Source organism: Ciconia boyciana, chromosome 2 (genome assembly GCF_034638445.1).
Source record: "Ciconia boyciana chromosome 2, ASM3463844v1, whole genome shotgun sequence".
Taxonomy (NCBI): domain Eukaryota; kingdom Metazoa; phylum Chordata; class Aves; order Ciconiiformes; family Ciconiidae; genus Ciconia; species Ciconia boyciana.
Genome location: NC_132935.1, coordinates 56528405 through 56549930, shown reverse-complemented (window position 1 = coordinate 56549930; position 21526 = coordinate 56528405). Strand labels below are relative to the sequence as shown.

The 21526-nt window shown below is 37.2% G+C and overlaps 1 protein-coding gene across 10 annotated transcripts in view; it reads right to left on the bottom strand.

The window, feature by feature from the left end:
- PTPRM (protein tyrosine phosphatase receptor type M) overlaps window positions 1-21526 on the bottom strand; it is a 489233-nt gene that overhangs the window by 34940 nt on the left and 432767 nt on the right. For all 10 annotated transcript variants that reach the window (XM_072852716.1, XM_072852718.1, XM_072852723.1 and 7 more), the window contains 2 exons: window positions 20010-20086; window positions 17150-17186 (listed from right to left, as the gene is read on the bottom strand). In XM_072852716.1, the coding sequence (XP_072708817.1) occupies window positions 17150-17186; window positions 20010-20086 (114 nt within the window). The remainder of the gene's footprint in view (window positions 1-17149; window positions 17187-20009; window positions 20087-21526) is intronic.

Here is a 21526-nt window from a genome sequence, read left to right as displayed (position 1 = left end):
TCTAGCGTCATGCTAAAGCTGTGTACCAGCCCACAGGAAATGCTGCAGAAATGTAAAATGTTGAGAACAACCTCATCACTCTGCGTATGCTTGGTCCTGTCTGTTTCTAGCCTACATGTCTGACCCATGACGTTCGGTGTGCCACTCCAATTTTAAACCAATGCTTTAAAATCACTGAGGCAATAAGAATAAACAAACGTAAAATACTATCAGCTACTACAAACTTAACATCCATATTGAATCCATTACTGAACTGCCACACTGCAGTAAGCAATTAGTGCCTTATTTAGAGGAATGCCTTAAATCAGCTAATTGGAAGACAAATGGATAATGTATTGGCCTAAATGTTCCTCTAGTGAAGAAACGAACACTCTTAAAGCATTACAAAACCATACATTGACAGATTTGGGTAGTTTGGCACCCATGTTTTGGTACTTTGAGCTCTCTTTGAAAATAAAATTTTCAGTCTGAAAGTCAAGGACTTAGTGAAAAATGCAGTAATATATTATTACTATATTATCATATCGGGGGGGTGGACTAGATGGTCTTTGAAGGTCCCTTCCAACCCAACCCGTTCTGTGATTCTAGGACTTTGTGATTCTATGATATTATAGGCAAGTCAAAACCAACTCACTAGGCAAATAACATGACAGTTATGATGCAACTTACTTAGAAATTAAGTTTAAGAAACAGGATGGTAATAGTCTAAAACTTTTGAATTTTTAAAATCTATTTTTATTTTCAGCAATTTCAAAGCATAATTTTATCATCCATAATTTGCATAGACCATGAAAAGAAGTTATGTATTCTCCCCCTTACTTTCTCTGCTTTTAAAAATGCTGCATATATAGTTAGTTTCACAGGTTTCCCTATAGTCACTCTCCGTTTACTTGCTTTGGTAGTTCATACAACAGGAGAAAAAGCCATTTAAAACAACAGGAAGCTAAGACTGCCAGAATACAAGAAATGTCAGAAGGTCTCAGAGTAGAAATAACAGCAGAATCTAAACCTACACTTTCTGAAATTACCAAATTCAAGCTGATGTTGTGGCTGCAAAACTGGACACCTTTTTTTTCTTTTAATTTACAGCACAGAACAGTTGCTACTTTTGTGAGATTTCATTCTGAAGTACGACAAGAGTTAAATCACCCTCCACCATATGGAAATTTACAGTAAGTATTTTACTTTACATAAGTGTCCTGGATATGGAATACAGGCACAGTCTGAATGCAATTTTGAATGTCACAGTAAGATAATTAATATACATTATAATGAAAGTTTATCTTACTTGTGCTTTAATAATGTACGATTCAATATAACTTTTGGGGCAATTAAAGTCACAACAGCATTAGAAAGGTTTTGGGCCAACCTCTGCTACTGGTAAAAGGAAGGAGACTCTTTTACTCCCTGTAGGAAAATACTATCTCTGTATGGCTCCTTCCTTCCTCTCAAATCTCAAACAAATACTCAGCAAAATTACTATTGCTATAATATTTGAAGGAGTGTAGCTAAAAATAGGATTAGGGCAAGGCAGTTTTCTATAGAGTAGTGTCCTGGAAAGAGTCTGCAAGTTCATGACACATTATTAAGATTATTTAAGCTTGATCAAGGACAAAAAATAACACCACTATTGCTTCAAGAATCCTTATTCACCACCTGGTTTAATGGAGAAAATCTAGATGACTCCACTGCATTCTGTCACCATAGGATTATGTGATGTTTCAAGACCATTCATCTGAATATGTTTTCGTTAAAGCTGCAGGACAGGTGAGAAAATATCCTCTGTCCACACAGCCCTCCTCTTTTCCCCTTGCAAGAAGCCAGAATCTTTGAGAAAATGAGGGGCAATGTAGTAAGTTTCTATATGTATTATTTCAGTTTTCTTTCCTACAGATTCACTTGAGATACAAGATGGTTGGGCCCTACTTTGTAACAGTCTTTTATTTTTGACAGCTCTGGGATAACCTGCAACAATTTATTCCTGATTTTTTTTTCTACGGACAGCACAATCTGTCTTGTGATTTAAAGATTCCTACATTTCAGATCCTGAAATCACAAATTACAACTGGGGAGAGATCCTAAACACTAATTTCTTCCTAAAGATTTTGAATTTGTCATTCTTTATAAAGAAAAAAAAAGATAATAAATTATGAGAAAAATAAATCTTTAGAAAAAGTAATAGCATTTTTCAGGCCAGAGAAAGAGCTGAGCTCTGACAAGACTTTCAGGCTTGATTCCAAATGTTCTTCTAGAAGAAATGTCCTATTCTGCAGTGCTGAGTATGCTCTTCTCAATCTTACTACCCAAATGATAAGACAATCATAATTATGAGTGCTTGACAGGATTTCCTGCTCTCCTCAAGTATTTTAAAGTGTTTTCTTGCTTTTCCTCTCCAATTCTTACATGTAGCCTCCAAACTTTTTTCACATTCAGGACACTGAAAGGAAAAAAACCACCTGAAAACCTACCTTAAAGTCTCAGAAAGTAATTCTTTTCTACTCCATTTCTCTTTTCTTCTTGACACTTTTCAAATTATTTTCTGACATATGAATAAATTATTACTTGTCTCCAGCCAGAATTGAAAAGCATTAGAGGCTAGGTAGGGTTGGAGGATTTATTGTCATGAAGAACTGAACAATTTGATTCCAGAGACTCGTGGTAGGGAGAGAAAGAGCCTATAATTGTTCTAGGCATCAACTTAACAGATGTGTGCACAATAGGCAGGAAGGTTATTCTCAGCAGTTGCCCCCTCGCGGGAGGAGCAGGTCTGAAGAGAAGGTACAGTGCTGCCTAACAGTAAGCCTGCGGTGTACCCCATTAGCTACACAATATAGTAGTTGGTATCCAACATTTCTGCTGTGAAAAAAAGAAATCAACAACATACTGCAACCAGAAGATGAAAAGCAAAGGAAAATAAGAAAAAGAAATCAACCCTCCAAACCCCAAGCTAATTAAATGCATTACTGAAGAAACTCAACAGAAATGATTGGTTGTATGTATCACAACCCTTAGTTGTATTACTAGTAGTTGTTAGTTGCGGCTCTGGGAATGCAAACATATTAAGAAATGGAAAATCACACAGCTTTTAAGACTGGTTTAAACTCTTAAGAAGCTGCTTCTGTACACAGAGCTTTCTAGAGCCTCTATTTCTGCTCGTTATTGTGAGACCCAGTTCTAACAACTGGTATTGATACTGGGGTATGTGATCAATTCGAATGTGATAAACTAGCCCAGAATAGAGGAAAAAGTGTACAGATGTAGGAAAGAAAGCAAACACACAAAGAAACAAGTAAAACCTGAATCCTGAAATGTCCCCAGCACTTACTCAGATGGGACTTGTAAATCCATGGGTCATTTTTCAATTTCTAGAAAAGCAAGCAGCTTAAACAAGCAACAAATAGCTTCCAAACCCTTTTTCTAGCGTCAAATGCACAAGCTAATGTTGGGTCCACCTGAGACCAAACTCAATGATAGATATTAAAGCTAGAAATGTGCAGAAAATGAACAGACACCTTTAAGCTCCAAAGGCTGCCCAGGGACAGCGCATTAGCAGTGCCAGCCGTTAGCATGTGTTGATGGAGGCAGCAGACTGACAAGATGCAAGACTTATACCTGCAGCAGTTAAATTCCATCTTGAAAAGAGTGCAATAAACCTCCTTCCAGTGAGTAGATGCGTCCACCCAGTGTGAGGAGGTGGTTATAAAATGGTCCCCTCACCTAATGGTTACTGCAGTTTCTAGTAGCAAAGATAACTGTCTTCACTTTTTATTCAAGCAAAACTTGCTGCTTGCTATTGTGACTGCCTACAACTTGACCACTCAAGGACAAGTAGCTACTATGCCTGCATAGAGGGAGCTGCATTTTAGCCCTCATTCTTTACTATGTATGATCCCTTCAAAATGAACTTGAGACACAGTACATGTTTTCTTATTAACAGATATGGCTGCATGTCCAAAAAGCAACGATTCCCTTTCCAACTACACTGTCAAAAAACCTCAAACCCATTATGTAGCAGAAATTGTTCAAAATACACATGAAAGCATAAAACGAGAGATTTAAAAAAAAAATAAAATACTGGGAGAACAGACTACAAGCTAATAGATTAAAAAGTTCAAGAATTTTCCTTTTCATAATGAACCTCTTAAATGGGACAGATTAGCCGTTAGTAGAATAACTTACAGAGAATTTCGCAGGAGGAAGCAAAATTACAGGGTTACTAATGCTCTGCCAGTCCGGTGATCTGATAATCCATAAGTGCATGTTATTTGCTCTTTTAACCATGCTAGAATTCAGAGGTAAGAACAAAATGCCCTTTCAGAAAAAGTTATGTAAAAAACTGCAGTTAAATGTTACTTTAAACTATAAATATGACTAACTGCAGGCAAGGGAACATCTCCTTTAACTGAAATACATTTTTTCCCTACTCAATAAGGCAACATGCCCAAGATTTTATCAACAGGAATTTGCAGGCGCATCATTATGTGATCAGGTTTTCATGAGCGTTCAGTTCTGTCAGCCTCCCAGTTACCTCATGGGAAGCTCATCAGTGGTCACCAGCTCTGCAAACCTGGACACCTCTTTGCGTGACCAGGTGTAGACTAAGGAGTGTAAGATTAGGTTCCACTTTTTCACAAGTAAAGTAAAATAAAATAAAATGTCTCGATCTTTCTATCTAAAATAGTCAGCATATGATAAAGAAAAGTGACACATCCCAGTTGTGCCGATTTAGTCAACTAGCAAGATAAACTGCTAGTTCAGTATTTTTTTGTAACTGCATGGCCGCTGCCACACAGCAGTACAGCTGAATCCTGGCTCATCTCTGCCCTCCCCAAACGAACTGGTTTCTGAATGGAAGATGCTTTGAAGATCTGACCAGTTGCTGATAATCTGATTTGTCAAGAGCAGTCTTTACCATATGCTTGTTGAATAGGTATGGTAGCATGCATTTAACTTTCACTCACCCTTCCAGGAGTTCTTAAGGGTTTATTGCCTCCATGGAGGCCCGCAAAGTCCAGAACAAAGCTCTGCTATAAAATCTTAAAAAACTCAGGCAGTGATCATGCAGTCTTTCTGCAATAACTTATCTCAAAATAGGTTTAGACATTTGTTTTCTACTATAACATATACCTTTAAATTGACTTTAAAGGCTTATACAAAAGTATGTTTTCATAGGCACAGTATGTAATGCTCCTATAAACACTGTGAGTAATTTTTAAGTCTGAGATAAAACTGTGGTCAAGGTATCACTAAACTTATGGGCCCACCACTCACCCATAGCTATCCAAATGCATACAGATCAGTCTTTGGTATTTTAAGGCGGCAAGAAAATAATGATGAAAAAGAATCAGGTCATATAACCTGGATGCTTCTAATGCTTTAATTAAAGTCCTCCCAAGTCTGTTCCAGAAACTAAAACAGCATTGAGGGTAAAACGTACCCCAGTGCCATGCACCTATTCACTTTTATTGAAGTCTCCTATAGGCCTATCCCTGTAAGAATTAGCACGCTAAAAGGCAACAGATGTTTGTACTGGCAAAACTTGGCCATAAATGCCTCAGTGTTATTTATTAATTGCTGGTTTCTAGTTGCCATACTTCAGTATTAATTATTATTTGTCGCTTCTGCATATCCCAGCCCCAGACATTTTGTACACTAAAGAATCTCAATGAAATTAAACAAAACCCCTGTAATGAGCTGAAAAAAATACATTCTTGCTTTTATCACTTTATTTCATTTGACTTATAGTGTTGACTGTGATGGCATTTGAAATGCACTTTCTAATTTTAGCCTTACAAATATTCATTATTATGTAATCTTCAGCAGGGTTATATTGTAATTATACAGCTATGCTGGCTTTCCTGATAAAACTTTCTTGGAAATCTCTCTTACTTTGGAAAGATACAAATAAACAAAGCTGTGGATGACCTTCCAACAAGGTTGGTTCCCTACAAGTATGTTAAGCCAGCAGGCAGCCCAAGCAAGGAAGCCTGAGGCTACGGTTACTCTTATGTGAGGTATGGAAAAAACCTCCCCCTCAGTTTTAAACCTTATTTTCACTGACTCCTCCATGGTCAGAGATGACCAGATTCAGAGATGGTGCAGAGAGGAGCCACTTGTTTGCAGAGGCAGTAATTAACTCATAGTCAGGTAAGAAAGAACACCGTTTTGTAAGCAAGAATGGTACCAGAACGTAATTCACAAACAAATAAAAAATGTTCCATTTCTCCTAACACTAGTTTTAACCCAGGCTTCAGAATACGCCGTGCCTACCATATATATGCAGAACCTATATTTCAGTTGTAGCCAGTCCACCATTTCTTTTTTTGGTCTTTTGCAACGATACCACCTTACAATGCAAAAAAAAGAAAACAGTATGCAGCAACACTATTCCACAGCAAGTCACCTCAGCTACACTCAAGTGGGTTAATCAGGACTGAGCTATGAATTTAAAATGTGTTTTTCATTATTTCCTCACCTTAGATGGATTGTCAATAAGAAACAGATCTGACTGAATCTTGTTAGCTTGACATTTCAGGAAGACGCTGCTTATAAAGCAAGCTGAAACGCTTTATTGAGACAAATCCTGCCCAGTGCAGCTACTGGCAACATAGAGGCTTTCTACTGTATCCTTTGCTCAGGAAAAACAGTCTTCTCTCATTATCGGCCAAGGGACAGCACAGTGAATAGTAATTGGCTGATTTTCAAGCACAAACTAAATCCTACCTGCTTCAAGATAGCCAGTCAGCAAGCCCTGCTGCCTGCACATTACTACATGTGAAAATTGGCTTTCACAAAATGAAATTTTCAAAGTGCTTTCAAGTCCCATTAGCTTTCAACGAGGCTTAGATTACCAAGTGACTGAGGTGCATGTAGAAATTTTATCTAGAGCTCCCATGAGACTGACCAGTGCTCTGGCTGGCTTTCTATACCACCTCCTCCTATATTTAGAGGAGTCAGCACTAGACCTTTCACAGGATGAAGGAAAGGAGGAGATTGACCTGTAAATTCTCCATCTCTTTCCAAATGTAAAAAGAACATAAAAACATTTGGCCTGTAACATGCCGTTTAGAATGTACAGTAGCGATGAGCCACAGTCCTCTCGTTTTATGAAATATACGCAAGCATCTTACAGCTAGCTAAAATAAAAACAACCCTCCATTCTAAATTCCCAGTTTAATATGGAGATGCTTAAAAAATACATCCTTTGAGTAATGACTAAAGTGATTATTCCAGAGAATTTTTTCATTAAAATTGCTCATTTCACAAAACTAGATAATCAGTTTGAAAGTACATATTTTATAAGTGTCCATATATACACATACACATCAACTATCATTTCTCTTGTTGGCTTTTCATCTGATCCTATTCTGCAGTGATTCTGTGGGTAATCAGAAAATTTTATGGGGATGTGGTATTTATTCCCTGGAATATCATATGGCATTTTCTTTTCTTTATTGATACAGATCTAACTAGGCTGGAACAGCGCACATCTCTATGCATTACTTTTTCTGCATTATGGTACCATCTAGAAATCCCAGTCTGGGACTGGAGCTCCACTGTAGCGGGAACTGCATTACATATTAAATGCCCATGAATACACAAAAGGTGTTCATGGCCCTCACAGTCACAATCCAAACATACCTTGAGAGACAACAGGAAGCAAGGTAGGATTTGAATGAACTGAACAGGCTTGGTATAATATACAGCAGCCACAATATGCCAGCTCCCTAGCCATTTCTGAATAATCTTACCTGTCCCTGCTCCACATTAATATTTCCTCCATGTTCAGAAACAAGCCATTGCTGCACTTAAATGTATTTTTAAGTCTGAGACCAGACTTTATGTGTGCACTCTTGGCAGGTGTTATTTAAGACATTTTTATAACACTACAGCTAATGCTACCAGCTAACTTTCCATCTAATAAAGTGTTACACACTTATTGATTGACATTTCTCCACAGCTAAATTTCAGTACTAGCTCAGTTTGTTCTGTATCAACAAAATAAAATAAAATGTCATATGATTTCCCAAAGAATAAATAGCACAGTCCCATAACACCTTTTGACTACTCACAGAAGTAATGCAGACTGGGAACAGAGGAACTGCCAGCAACAGAAATGGTCCAGATTTATCCAGTTAGCCTCAGATTAGGCAAAGCTGAATGCAATAAAAGCTGTGTACATAGTACTACTGGCCATGTACGTACCATTATGCCACTCAAGAAAGCTGCTTTTTCTGATCTTAACTGCAGGAAATTAAAAAACCCAACAAAACAATGTAGTTGTAATTTCATGTAGTTCATCCAGTATAACTGAAGAACTCTTTCTTTCATATAATTTGTTTGCCACACAGTAGGGATGTTAAATGGTCTGTTCCTCTCATTAACATTTTCTCAGACTGGATAAATCCAGTATCTTCCAAATTTTGCATTACATGTAGCATTCCCGGGGGTTAGGGATCCCCTAGTGAGGGTTATGTGGGATACCTGAATAAGGCCACAGTCTTGACTCTTTACCTTGCACAGCTTTCAGGAGAGCACTGCTAGGCAATGGCTTGCAGGGAGTGTGTTTCAGATTTTTCTGCTATGAAACAGGAATACTTTGAATAACTATAATTGTAACTAGAGGCCTTGATGTATTTTCCAGCGGATTGTATTGGCTACAGAGAAACAGAGCTGGTCTCACTCGCACATGGACTCTCTCTCTCTCTATGCCCTACAGACATGTAATTGTTAATTACAGTCAAGGATGTCGGGAGAACGATAGGGGACTCGTGGGAAACTGAGACACAGGACCAAACTGATTCAGATCAAATAGCAACATGAGGTATTGGCTCTCCATCTGAGGTCACAGCTCTGACTGAAGGCTTATTCCAGGAGCCTTGAGCCCAGAGTTTGAACCTGAACTGTCTTTGTGATAGCAGTCCAACAGAAAGTTTCAGTTTAGCTGAATCAATGTTTTCCAGTAAGGAAGCTGGTTTAGTTTCTAATTTGTGCATTCTTCTCAATAAGGGTGATTTGCATCATAGAAATATGAATACCTATTAATCACTCATTCTAAACAGCCCATCTGAGCTTGGGAAGACTAACAAATATGTAATTTATTTTGTAAAAAACATGCTGCGTGTAACATTTCCAACTCAAAAGTCTTAGGTAATTGACTTGTTGGACTGGGTTCTTCATATCAACTTGTAATGCAGAATCAATTTTGATGATGGATGAGAAGTTTAAGATCATTTTATCCCCTTCAGTAGAAGGTTCCTTGGGGAATGGACAAAATAACCTAATTAGTCTTTCCCATTTCTACTTTCTATTTTCATGTTGAGTCAATCGTAAGCATTGGGATGTAATAAAATCATCACTATTCTCTAGCTCAAAAATATGAGTTCATTTTGGCTACTTGTTTCTTTTATTTTTCCCCAAGGACCTTATTGTGAAGGAATGTTGCTCATGCTTGTGAGTAAGATATTCAGATGCTGTATTTTTTAAACTTGTGCTGGGAGTTTAAGTGCATTAACACGAACGCTTTACCCAGATGAACAAACAAGATAATTTAGTCCACATTAAGGCATAAGTAAAATGCTAGCAAAACCAAATTTGTCATAATTTATTATCCTGATAGGTATCTTGTGAGTGAGATATATCACTCAATATATTTTTATATTTAAGGCTGGAGAACTTTGGTACATTCATTTCTTGCTCAGTCATAGAGATAGTTAGAATCAAACAAATATTAGTCAGACCAAGATACATGTGAAGGTCATTAACAAATAAATGTGTATTGGAAATTTTTCCTTTTAACTTCAAGATAATTATGGTAAAAATTAAAGCTGCATGACAACAAATTCTCTCAGCACTATTGTTTATTGTTATTTTTGGGAGCACATTGGTTATTGTCACCACTTCAAGTAGAAAAGGGCAACACTAACTTTTTCATTCCATTTTTTGTTATATTTTATGGGACACTGGAGTATTTGATGTACACTGTAAACAAGGAAAGCGATTCTAACATGCAGAGTGTATTTGGGCTTAGTACACACATAATAACATGAGCATGCTTGCAACAGAATGAGATTTAGCAGCAGCAGAGGGAATCTCCACAAAGTCTACATCTGAATATGCAACTGCACGGAATAATTCAGATGGATAGGGAAATAAATTAATCCAGTAAGTCTGTATCTTTTTTTTTTCAAAGGCAGTGCTTCAAAATCACCCAGACTGTCATGTGCATTGGTGGCTGTATCAATATAGAGATTTCAGTTGCCACCAAAGGATATAGAACAGAAAAAGATGACAGATTTCAAAGATTCGGATATGGTGACAAGACAAAACAAAGCTGCCTTATTTGTTTCTTGATACATTTGTTTCTGAAATTCATTCTGTTCGTAAATTTGCTACACTTTTTTTTTTTCAGCAAATGAGAAGACGAAAAGCCTTCTTACACCTGCTCCCAAGCTTCCTCCAGGCTGCTGAAGACCAGTTGGAAAATAAACTTACCAGAAAAAAAGATGCTTTGACTACGTGATTTTCCTGACAAACTGCATTTCTTTGCTCCTTCTTCTGCTTTAGTGTTAGGCTTCACTGATTGACAGGCATGTTAACAGTACTCCATCAAGAGTGCCAGGTACCTTCCCTATCAAGTCCAATTTATGGCTGATTCTTTATCGAGGATGGAAACTCCATCATCAAACATCAGCTTTTCATAATTCGCAACCCACAAAAATACAGATATGTGAGGTACATTTGTAAGGCTGATGCTGTATACATCTTCCTTGGACAAAAACCAGATTCTAGTGCATAATCTAGGTAATTAGGAGTCTGAGCAGCAAATACACTAATACATGGCCACCTCCATAATGTTCTTTTCTGAAAGTGTGTTTGGTTCACAAGGACAATTTGCTCAGCTCTTGAGTTTCAGGAAGGTCATAACTTCCTTGTTTGCAGGACACATTTTATAGTCACATTTTTTAAAAGAGGACAAATATATTACTTTCCACACAATCTTCTATTTTCTACAATACAGCCTTGAAACATTTTCCTTTTGCGTGATTCACCTCTTTGTCTACTTAATTACTGTAGCCTCTCATTTCTCTTACTTCTTAATTCTGATATGCAGAAGTCTGCTGTAGCTGTTCTAGACTGACTTCACAACAGAGAAATCAAACCAGTATCTTGTCTTTGAGACAAAGATCTACATATGCTCTAAAGACCTTTACGTCTTATGTCCTGCTGCTCAATCTTTGCAGGGGAGAGGATAGAAGGATTGCTTTTTCTTCCTCTGTGGCTTTGACAATGGACTACAGAAAAGTTATCAGTTTCTCAAACTGTTGTTTCACAAGCCACATTAACAAGCAAGTGAAAGAACAGTCTGCATGGGATGTGGGAATTTATATTAGCAAATAAATATTAAATAATTATTCAGTATCATTTCTAGAGCTTGTTTGTACTTGCAAAGAATTTCCAAAGGTTTATGAAAGGCAGGCATGTATTTTATGCAAAATGTAGCCACACATATGTGAAGAAGAATGTAAGTGGCTCTACCTAGTAATGGATCTATCAGCAGTTTTCCAACAATACTGCTGTTTCACTTGGTCTACACACAAAGATTCAGAGAAGTGACACACTGCAACAGAGCCCAAGCCAACTTTGTACCTGTTAGAAAACTATGCTAGCTCTGCATTTACAGCCTTCTACACTGAATGGAAAGCAACAGGGGCATCTCATTCCCTGTACAGACAAACTACTGCACAGCTGATTAAGACAAAGACAGAAAAAGATAGGAATCATGAAAATGGTGAAAGATAACTATTCTAACACAGTTATCACTAAAATCTCCTATTATAAACAAAAAGGCAGAGAGAAACTCTGGTATTCTCATGTACCGTATGTGGCAACTGTTGAAAAGCGTTGACTTTGATAGTTACCAGTTCTTACTACACACTGTCTCTTTTTGTCCTCAGCACTAGTAAAAGTACCGATTTTTAAAAGATGCTCAAATGTTGTAATTGTTATCATCAGCCTTGGGTGGGAAATGGTAGTAAGAGAGCTCTGGTGAGTTTGCCATATGGCTTCATAATATAACCTGGAGATACCACTTCCATATGTAAAGGGTCTATTACTTCTGTGTGCATTTGGGTGTGGGAAAAAAAGTAACTTTGCCATTTGTCACCACTATTGCAAAACAGGTGAAGGACATGTTTCAGAAAGCCTTGCCTATTCAATGTAGTGCTTAAGAATGGGTTTACCTCCTTCACTGAAGACAGCTGGCTTCAACCACCTTTTTAACATTTTGATGTTAACACAGTTGAATCTTCAAGTTTAATACAGTTGTATAGAATTCAATCACTTCATATATATATATATATATATATATAAATATATATAAAGAAATCAGCCTGACTACCCTACATACTGCAAAAATGACAGCATATATAAAGCTGAAAAATTGTGTAGAGCTATCTTGCTTTGTTGTTTCTCAATTCTCCCTGAAGTAATTTCAAGTTTTAATTTTCATCTGGAGGCTAAAACCATGGCAGCAAAAGTTTCTTTGTAAAGAGAAGTGTGGAGCTTCCACACCGCTGTAGTTCTGACAACTTTTTGCTACATAAAAACAAAAAACATGCCAAGGAAGTTAAGAGTATTATTATTCAAAGCAATATTTCTGCTTCAGATGCCTGAAAGAGAACTTTCAGTTTGAAAGAAAATGTGTTTTTGTTTCTGAAAACCCTTATTAAAATGTTCACACAACATATACAGTTGAGTGTGGAAGAAAGACTCATATTTTGCAGGAAAGAGAAGGAATATGAAAGGGGTTATTACAGTGGCAAGTTTATGCTGCTGTAGTGAAGACTGTAAACATTTCCATTGTAAATATTTATTTTCAGAAGTTTATAACTCATACCTAAAAAACTCCTCCTGACTGAAACTTGACTTGATGCCTGTCTTCATAATCAGCAACACACAAAGTGAAACAGTTTAGCATCTGCTTTACAATTGGATACAGACAAAAAAGAGCTTGAAAGGATACACTGGGCTATTATATCTAAAGCTGCTTTATTTTCAAGAGTAACTTTTTACAGTCATTAAGATATGCTCTGAATTACTTCCACAAGACATCTAAGATCTGGTTCCTCTGCAGCAATTATGCAGTGAGCAGAGACAATCTGAACCGTGAGGAGTATTCAAAAGTCCAAGATGCACAAATGAATGTACTTCATATATAAAGACATGCAGCTTGCGTGTGAGTATCTGCTGTTTCACACATGATTGATCTGCTCGAAAACCAGCCCTGGCAGAAATGGCAATGAGCGATGCTGTAGAACTATATTAACCTTTGTTTGTCACTCATAATTTACAGTTGCTGGTGCAGTGGTGGAGGAAGCATTACAAAACCTTTGATAGAGACTTGCTAAAAGAAGCTGACTCACAGCTCAGTTAGCTACCTGAACTTCAGGGGACACAGAACAAGTAAATACAAAAAAGATTAATTTTTCCTGCTTTAGTAATCAGAGTGAGACATGCAAGATCAGCAACAGTCATCCAATAGTAAGAACATCCAGCAGTGTGTGTGAGAGTAAGTACCATAGAGATATTCAACCTAATGCTCTCACTAAAGGACCTGGTTAAAATGCATTGATTACCTAACTCCTGGAAAAAAAACCCTAGCTGCCAGTAAATTGAACAGATCATGCAAGAGCTCAATATTCTGCTATAAAAGAATTTTAAAGAATTATATCCATGGGAACAAGGGATATATAAAACAAAGTAGAGAGTTTTAAATTGCACCAGCTTGCTGGTTCTGCATGACCTGATATGCCGGCTTGTGATGAGGGATTCTTTTTAATCATGGTGACTCAGGTGCGGATCCCATCTGTTGATGCCAATTACAGCAGATCACCAAAAGTCTTTATTAGCTGTAAATTCAGTCTACCACTCACATTATACTTATCACATAAAGGAAAATTGATGTTAATTTTATAATTGAAATCGCACACTCTGAATGTATTACTCTTAAAATGGAAGTAAAACCTTTTTCGGTTATTAGTTGAGAAAGCCTCCATTAGGTAAGTCTTTTAAAAAATGTTTCTCCCCTAATTCAAATTAGCAGCAGGATGCTATGAATGCCAAGGTGGAAAGATACCAGTCTGTATGTCAAACTCTGGTTAGTATGGAAGACAGTAACACTTTAATAAAGAGGTGATTATGCAACTCCCAGCTCTGTTAAAAGCAGATCGGTAGTCTATTACAAACGGATTAAATTTGCCACTTTTTCACTTCAAACAATTATATTTGTTCATTAACACTTGATATGTTGAATGCAGCTTAAGAAGAACATAGGAAAATTAAATATCAATCATTCTAACTCCTCAGAGATTTAAAACTGACTCACATAATGATAATTTCCTTCAAAGAACAATAGGCATGTGCACCTGTGAAAGTTGCGGTGGAGGAGAAAAGGGAGAATGGGAAAAGTTATTTAAAGACTGATGTAAAGTAGACATCAAGGGAATTAAACATGCAGCTTAACTGTTGTGCTGCATTGATGTGTTTATACATATCTATATGAAAGCGTGTTCTAAAACAGAGCACGGACATCGTTGGCTATACTGCAAGCTGTGGCTCATGACAGGCTTACTAGTAAGGAAGACATAGAGAGGCATAGTCTGTTTGACGTGAAACAAATGTCTTTCCTTTCATAGTTAATATAGAGCCTTAAAGGAGTTTTAGAGATTATTCCCAGTTGCCTTATCACCTTTGCAGAAGACAGAGATTGCATCTTACTGGAAGTGTTACTATTGTGCAAAGGCTTTGTCAGGAAGCTGGGATACTGGAGAATAACACTAACTAGCCTTTACACAGCTGCATCTATCAGGACATTGCAGAGAACTATAAAAAGCAGATGAGTATTTTTAACCCTATTCTGCAGATGGGAAAGCTGAGACAGAGGAAGGAAAAGAAACTTTCTCATGATTCTTCATCAGGCCAGGGATAGAGCTAGAGAGAACACATAAACCTCTTGAGATCAGTGCTCTTCATTCCTCCAAAATAGAGATACAAATCTGCTTCCCAACTGGCCTTAAAAAATAAGATGTTAAAGATGTAATCCACCAAAAACCGCACAGCCAGATTACTTTGAATTTGCTGTAAATTGTATGCCTATTTTAAAATGAATTTTATATTCTTTAGAGAGTCAGTTTCTCACTCATTGCACCATGAGAGGGGTTAGGCATCCCTGTGCATTAGCTGCACCTACACAGAAGAAACTGATGGGACCTGCCCCAAAGAATGACAGCTGAAACTGTCATATATCCTTTACATCTTGGAGAAAGACTTGTTTCTACTTCTCTTATTCTCTTCTTGACTAGGTACTTCTTGACACTATATAACGAAAAAAGTGTGGCAAAGAAACTGTAGGGACTTGCTGGTGGATCTGCTACATAGACTTTCAGTACATTACTCATACATTATTACATACTAGGCTTTAAGAGCTGGAAGTACAAAAACCTCAAGCTTGGTATTTGCTATTCAAGCATTATGATGAGTGATAAAGCCACACTTAAACTTGCTTCAGATAGGGATCTCATATGTCTATCAGAAAGCTGTCAGGGAGATCTTCTGGTGAACCTCCTGATGAAAACAACTGTATTACAAACTGCAAGTAAAATGACAACTGTGTATCTTTTTATTTTAGGAGTCAATTAAAGGTGAAAAACAACAGCATCATTAGCTAAAGGTTAAATGGAACAATCCATTTCTTCTTAGAAGAGGAGGGTGTAAAAGCCCAAAGGCAATTTAGCAAATGCTGCATTTTTGTCCTAGTTTTCCTGTCTGGCTCATCTGTAGAAAGACTGTGGACTGAGGAATGTGGTGGGTGGGTAGCAGAAGTGGAAGAAGAGGCACATTTAAATGGCTCATATTCTAAGATCACAAATTCTAATTCTGGTCTAAAAGTGTAATAGACAGTAGTGAGGCAGTTCTAGAAATAAGATCTATGTCCCGCCCCACTGTCATCTGACACAAAGTAGCACCTCATTTGGGACTGTCAAGAGCTGAAGTACAGAAAGGCAGAGATACGAAGCCTCCCACTGTCAGAAGTGGGGATGGGAGAATGCAGACTCTGGGTTACTTAGGGGACAACTGAAATCACAGTAAGAGCTCTTATTTGACATGGGCAACATTTTCTCTGCTTTGATAGAAAGCCATTAAAAAGAATATATGACCTCTAAATTCCACACATGGTAAGATTATTCTGAGTATATTATACTCAGTACTCCAGCTGGCTCTCTTAAATGTTGGGCATGTGTTGAAATAACGTATGTGGGTGTAGCTCAACTTCTTCAGATCCACGGGCAAATGCAAGAAGCTCTGTCACAGAATACCTATTACAGAGAAGACTCCCTCCAAGCAATGGAGGAGCAATCAAATTTTCACATGTATGCTATCCAAGCATAGGCAGGAGACTGGCATGTTCAATATTATGCTTAAGCAGTCACAACAGACCCATCTTTCCCACCTGTTCCAGCTCTGAACTTGACCAAAAAATAAGAACTGTATCAGAATGGGCAAATTATGTCTTTGAAGACAAGTACAATTTGAAAATTAATTTTTGTGTTGACAAAGGAATAGGTTCTTGTTCACAAGCAAGCTTTTAAACGATGGTCTGTAAAATTGCCTCTCTAGATCCCTTTGAAGAATCCCCCTGCAAGTGTAGTATGCCTTTGGGTCCTCTGCTAAAACTTGCTAACTGAAGTGTTTTGTATTTTAAGGACCTGAAGCCTAGTTATGATTGAATAATTAAGAGAACATACATTTTCATGACACTGTTGTCTCTCTGAAAAGTTTACTGAATATTTCTACCATGACTTATTTCTTTTTTCTTGAGTAAAACACATGTTGAGTAACTTCTGTCAAAAAGGATGTATTTTGCTTTTCTACTCAAAACCTATTTGAACACAAAGGTAAAGGACTGCTTACTTGACATACCTGAAAATTAGATAATAATTCAGTTTGCTTGCTTCTACCTAAGTGATTGAGCCTATTCTGTCATGGATATTGATTGTGGCAAGAATGCATATTACAGAGTATAAACTGTAATCCAAGTACCAAAACCTCTTAGCCTCACGTAACCAAAAAGAAAGGGTGATAAACTTACCTTGTGTAGCAATGTAGTGATTTGGTCTATGATAACCCTAAAATAAATTGGAAAAAAAAAAAATAAGCAATATGCACCTCGGCTATGTTGCTATGAGTGAAACTTCATTTAGAGTAGTATTCAGTAAAAATCACAACAATACAGATAACGTATTAGATGCAAAAGTTCTTTCCAGTGGGGGAAGGGCAAGGGAGAAGGGGAACAAGAAGCAAATGTGTTTTCTGCAAGATACTTAAGTTGCAGCCTTGTACATTAGGGGACAGAAGTAATATGTTCTTTCAGTCCCTTGTTGGCTCTGCTGAAAATGAACAGCATGAAATCCTCTCTAGCACTTGCAGCTAATGGCATCAGATGCTCATGGAGGCCAAGATATACCTCCAGGTTATTGCTATTGATATCAAGCCTATCCCTTTTTTAACAGCTAAAGAACGCTAGATTTGCATTCAGCCTGGGGAAGGGTGAGGGGATGTTCACTCTGTCCACTGTGATTTGTTTATGTTTCATTTCTGAACAGTAAAAAGGAGGGTAAATTCTTTGACTAAATGGTTTGGTACGAATACACTTTTTCATATCTAAATAGGAAGAACATAAAACAATTCTATGTTTCTCTGATGACAAGAGCAACTTAATCACAAGCTGGCTGTGCAATAAAGTCTAATACTCTATGGATTCTTTGCAACATTGAATAGGTTGCCAATAGGGAACAATATAATTTTTACAGTATTTGAGTTTCTGATGCAATGGGAGTGTCACCAAAGATTTAGATCATGCACTAGTATGTTGAAAAATTCAGTTATACCAGTGTTAATCTTTTAATAATGGTTATGATGCATGGTCAGTCATCAACAGGAAGAATTAAAGCTGTAGCTTGCATGCCATTGCAATTTATTTGTAAAAGAGCAAGGGGCATTGCAGTGATGCAAGGTGGGAAAGACTCAAAACAACTGAAGACACCTTGAATATTACAGAAAGAATAACGTGAATTACAGAATTGATTCCTTTACATGCCATTGAAGCAAAATTTGGAAGTCTATGAACCGAGAAGTGTTCAGATAGCTACAGAGTTGATTTTTTTCTGCTATGTGTTATCCAATATCCCTAGTGGCTGGGACCAAACAATTCCATTTCCCAGCGAAAAAACGCATGGGAAAAAATACAGCATAACCATTGCCTCTCTCTCTTTTATCCAAGAAAATTTCATAGTGTCTGTGACGGTGCCATTCCCTTATTAACATGTTTATTCTGACAAGATGGCAACTGTACTAATAACCACATACAAGAGTAAAATTGCAGCTGCTTCTGTAGTAGAAAACCAAGCATTTCTAGTGGAAACCTGACTAGCAAGATTTTAAACAAAAAATGCTGTGTTTTGTGGTAGAGTTGTCTTTGGAAGCTGTCTGCAGTCCTCCAAGCTTTGCAATGAAGCCATCTGCTGAGGATGAGGGAGAGAATTTTTTGGTTCTCACCCATTGTTTCTTTTAGGGCCACATTCTCTCCATCTTCTTGTACTTCCATAAGAAAAAAGGTTGCTATGCAGCTATCTTATCAGCATTTTAAATGAGACTATATGGTCCAAATCCCTATTCCTCACATCTTTTAGTATTTTAGAGTCGGATCAAAATCTGACACAAGAACGTACTAGTAGCCGAAAAGGAGAACAATCCTGAATGTTGGAGAAAGCGTGAAAGCAAATTCAAACCCAGGTCCCCTATGTGAACTCTCTCTTTCCTTTTGTGACTGGTTACTCCCATCAGAGTTTAGTGAGATGTCTAACTAAATATATTTCCATATGTGCCTTTACGTCTTGGGGACTGTGCTATTCTTTCAAACAGCAAAGGACTGAGCAGAAATCTGACCTTAACTTAATGGTTCTTGAACATGCTAATAAACATCAACAGAAGGAAATATCTTCAGAAAGTTACAACTTCAGACTTCAGATTGTTACAACTGAAGTACTTACTTTTCTTGTATAGCTCTAGTTCCTCCATACTCCAAAAAAAAATCTGTTACATTCTTGTTTCATACTGGTGATTAAATTTGAACTGTAAACTGTGACACCACTTTTCAAAGATGCCACTGCTGAACAAGAAATCTTTAGCAGACAGTTTCCTATGAAGCAACACTTGTTTTACTTAGCCTAACATCTAGCACTCCATGTAAACAATAAAATTATTATATTTGCTATCCATAGATTTCTGGCTTTAGATAGTATTGACTTTCTAATGATTTTCAATTCTACTTTTGAGTTAATTCTTTCAACCAAAACCACCTTGTCTCTTAAAGAATTTATTCTAATGTAAAACATTAAGTTAACATGATGCAGAATGAACAAAGAAGCCACCTTCAATAATTAAACAGCCTACATATTTAATGAAATGTCTTGCTTGCATTAGAAGTACTGGTTAACAGCTGCAGAATATACTTTGAAGGCGACTTAAAAGTGAGATGACAAGAGATTGCAAATCTCTGCATTAGGCATTACAGAGTTTTGTCACATTAATATGCAAACAGCTTTCTTTTAAATGTGGAATGATGCCAAGCTGTTGACAGAAAGTGAAAATAACATTTTGTTAGCCCATATAAGCACCAGCAGGCAAAGTAGCCATACAGTGTTGCTGGCAAGGTTTCAGTCTAGTGGCAGTTGGGGGAAATTACTCCTTTCATTTGCTTATTGACAAAACCTTTGAGGCTTTTTTTTCCTTTAGTGTACACCTAGCTTCCAAAGATAGTACTTTCCAACAATGTTTAGCAGCTGATACTAGCTGTGATATCTATTACAAATTATGAATAATGTGAGAACAATAAGAGCTGCCTCTTTGACTGAACACGTTAAGTTTGTTGACTACATCAGTATACGCACATCAATATAATTTCCATTGATGTAATCGGAACTTGTTTCTCCTTCAATGGGCTGCAACCTCACTCGAGAATGATCATCTGAAACAGGAACAATGGAGAGAAAAAAAAGTAATTAAAGACACATTCAGTAACAAAGTCGTCATCAAAATACTACTTTAAAGTCAAACTAAAACCTCAGCATTTGCAAGTTCATGCTTGTTTTGTTGTCCAGGAAAACATCATATCTATATTTAATCTTAATTTCATTCATAAAGTTTTCCAAATCCCCTCTGATTTTCAGTCTGAATGTTTTAAATATTTCTAATGTGAAATCCACTGCAGTCATGTTTTTTTGCCTTGACACCCCTCCCCCCCTTTTGTCAATAAAATAAATGACATTAAGTTGTCAAAGGTTTAGTCATTTGGAAATGCTTCTGCCAGTACTCAAAATACACTGAAGTCATTCTACAAGACATAATGCCACCTCACAGTTTCTGAAGGAAACTCATTATGTTTTCAGTAAGGGAGAAAGCAAAAGAAAGTAATGACAAAATCCAAGCAGTCAGATAATGGCTTTGTCACTGAATTTTGCTCCACTGTGGCCATCTGTGTCTATCCAGGAATGTGCAAAGACTTCCAACTCTATTTTCCAAATTCCAATCCAAAACACCATGGCATGAATTTATTTCTTGTCAGCTGCCTCATTTTCTTTATGATATCACAGCAGTGATTAAGAAGTGCTAGAGGCTAGATCCCCCCAAAAACAGAATCTCTGTATGCTGGCAAGGCTTTTTCTTCTTTGGACTTCATATGCTCATCTTGATTCTCTTGGTTCAAAAGCAACCAAACACAATAGCTTTTCCAGAATGCTGCACAAGTTGTTGATAAAACAATTTGGGGGTATAATCTCAAGGATGGAGAGATGGTAAATAGCCACTTTACTGCTGCTTTGTTTACAAGTTACTCTTGCTAATTAGATACCTGTGTATTATTGGTTTTGAATGCTGCTTGCTACCTGAGCTAATATTACTTGCAGCTGACGACAGACCTTCATGACTGTGATCATTTCATTGTAAATGTAAATAAGCATTAGAGCACCTGAAACTTGCCACCCATGTTCTGAATAGCTATTATTTCAGCTTTAAAAATCCTAAGAGATAATGAATGAAAGAACATGAAGTGGCTTAAAAACCCAACTTCATCATAAATAGCATAATATTGGCCCACACTATGGGGGAGGAAGGAGAGGGCAAGTGGTTCTTCAAACAGCATTGTTTTAGAATTACAAGTCAAGAAATTTTCAAATGGCTGAGTAGGAAAGGAAGAGGCAAATACTTTATTTCATCCTCTTTTATGCTCCAAGTCTCAGGGACTAGAGATATCAGAGCCTCATTTGCTTCCTTGTGATTCCCTTGGGAGAGACAAAGGGCACAGTTTTAAACCAAATATAGTAAATCAGAATGAATTAAAATTCCAGCTCGAGGTTCCACACAGCTCTTATTTTGCTATTTTCTTGTGATTATTTCACCCAACAGTCTT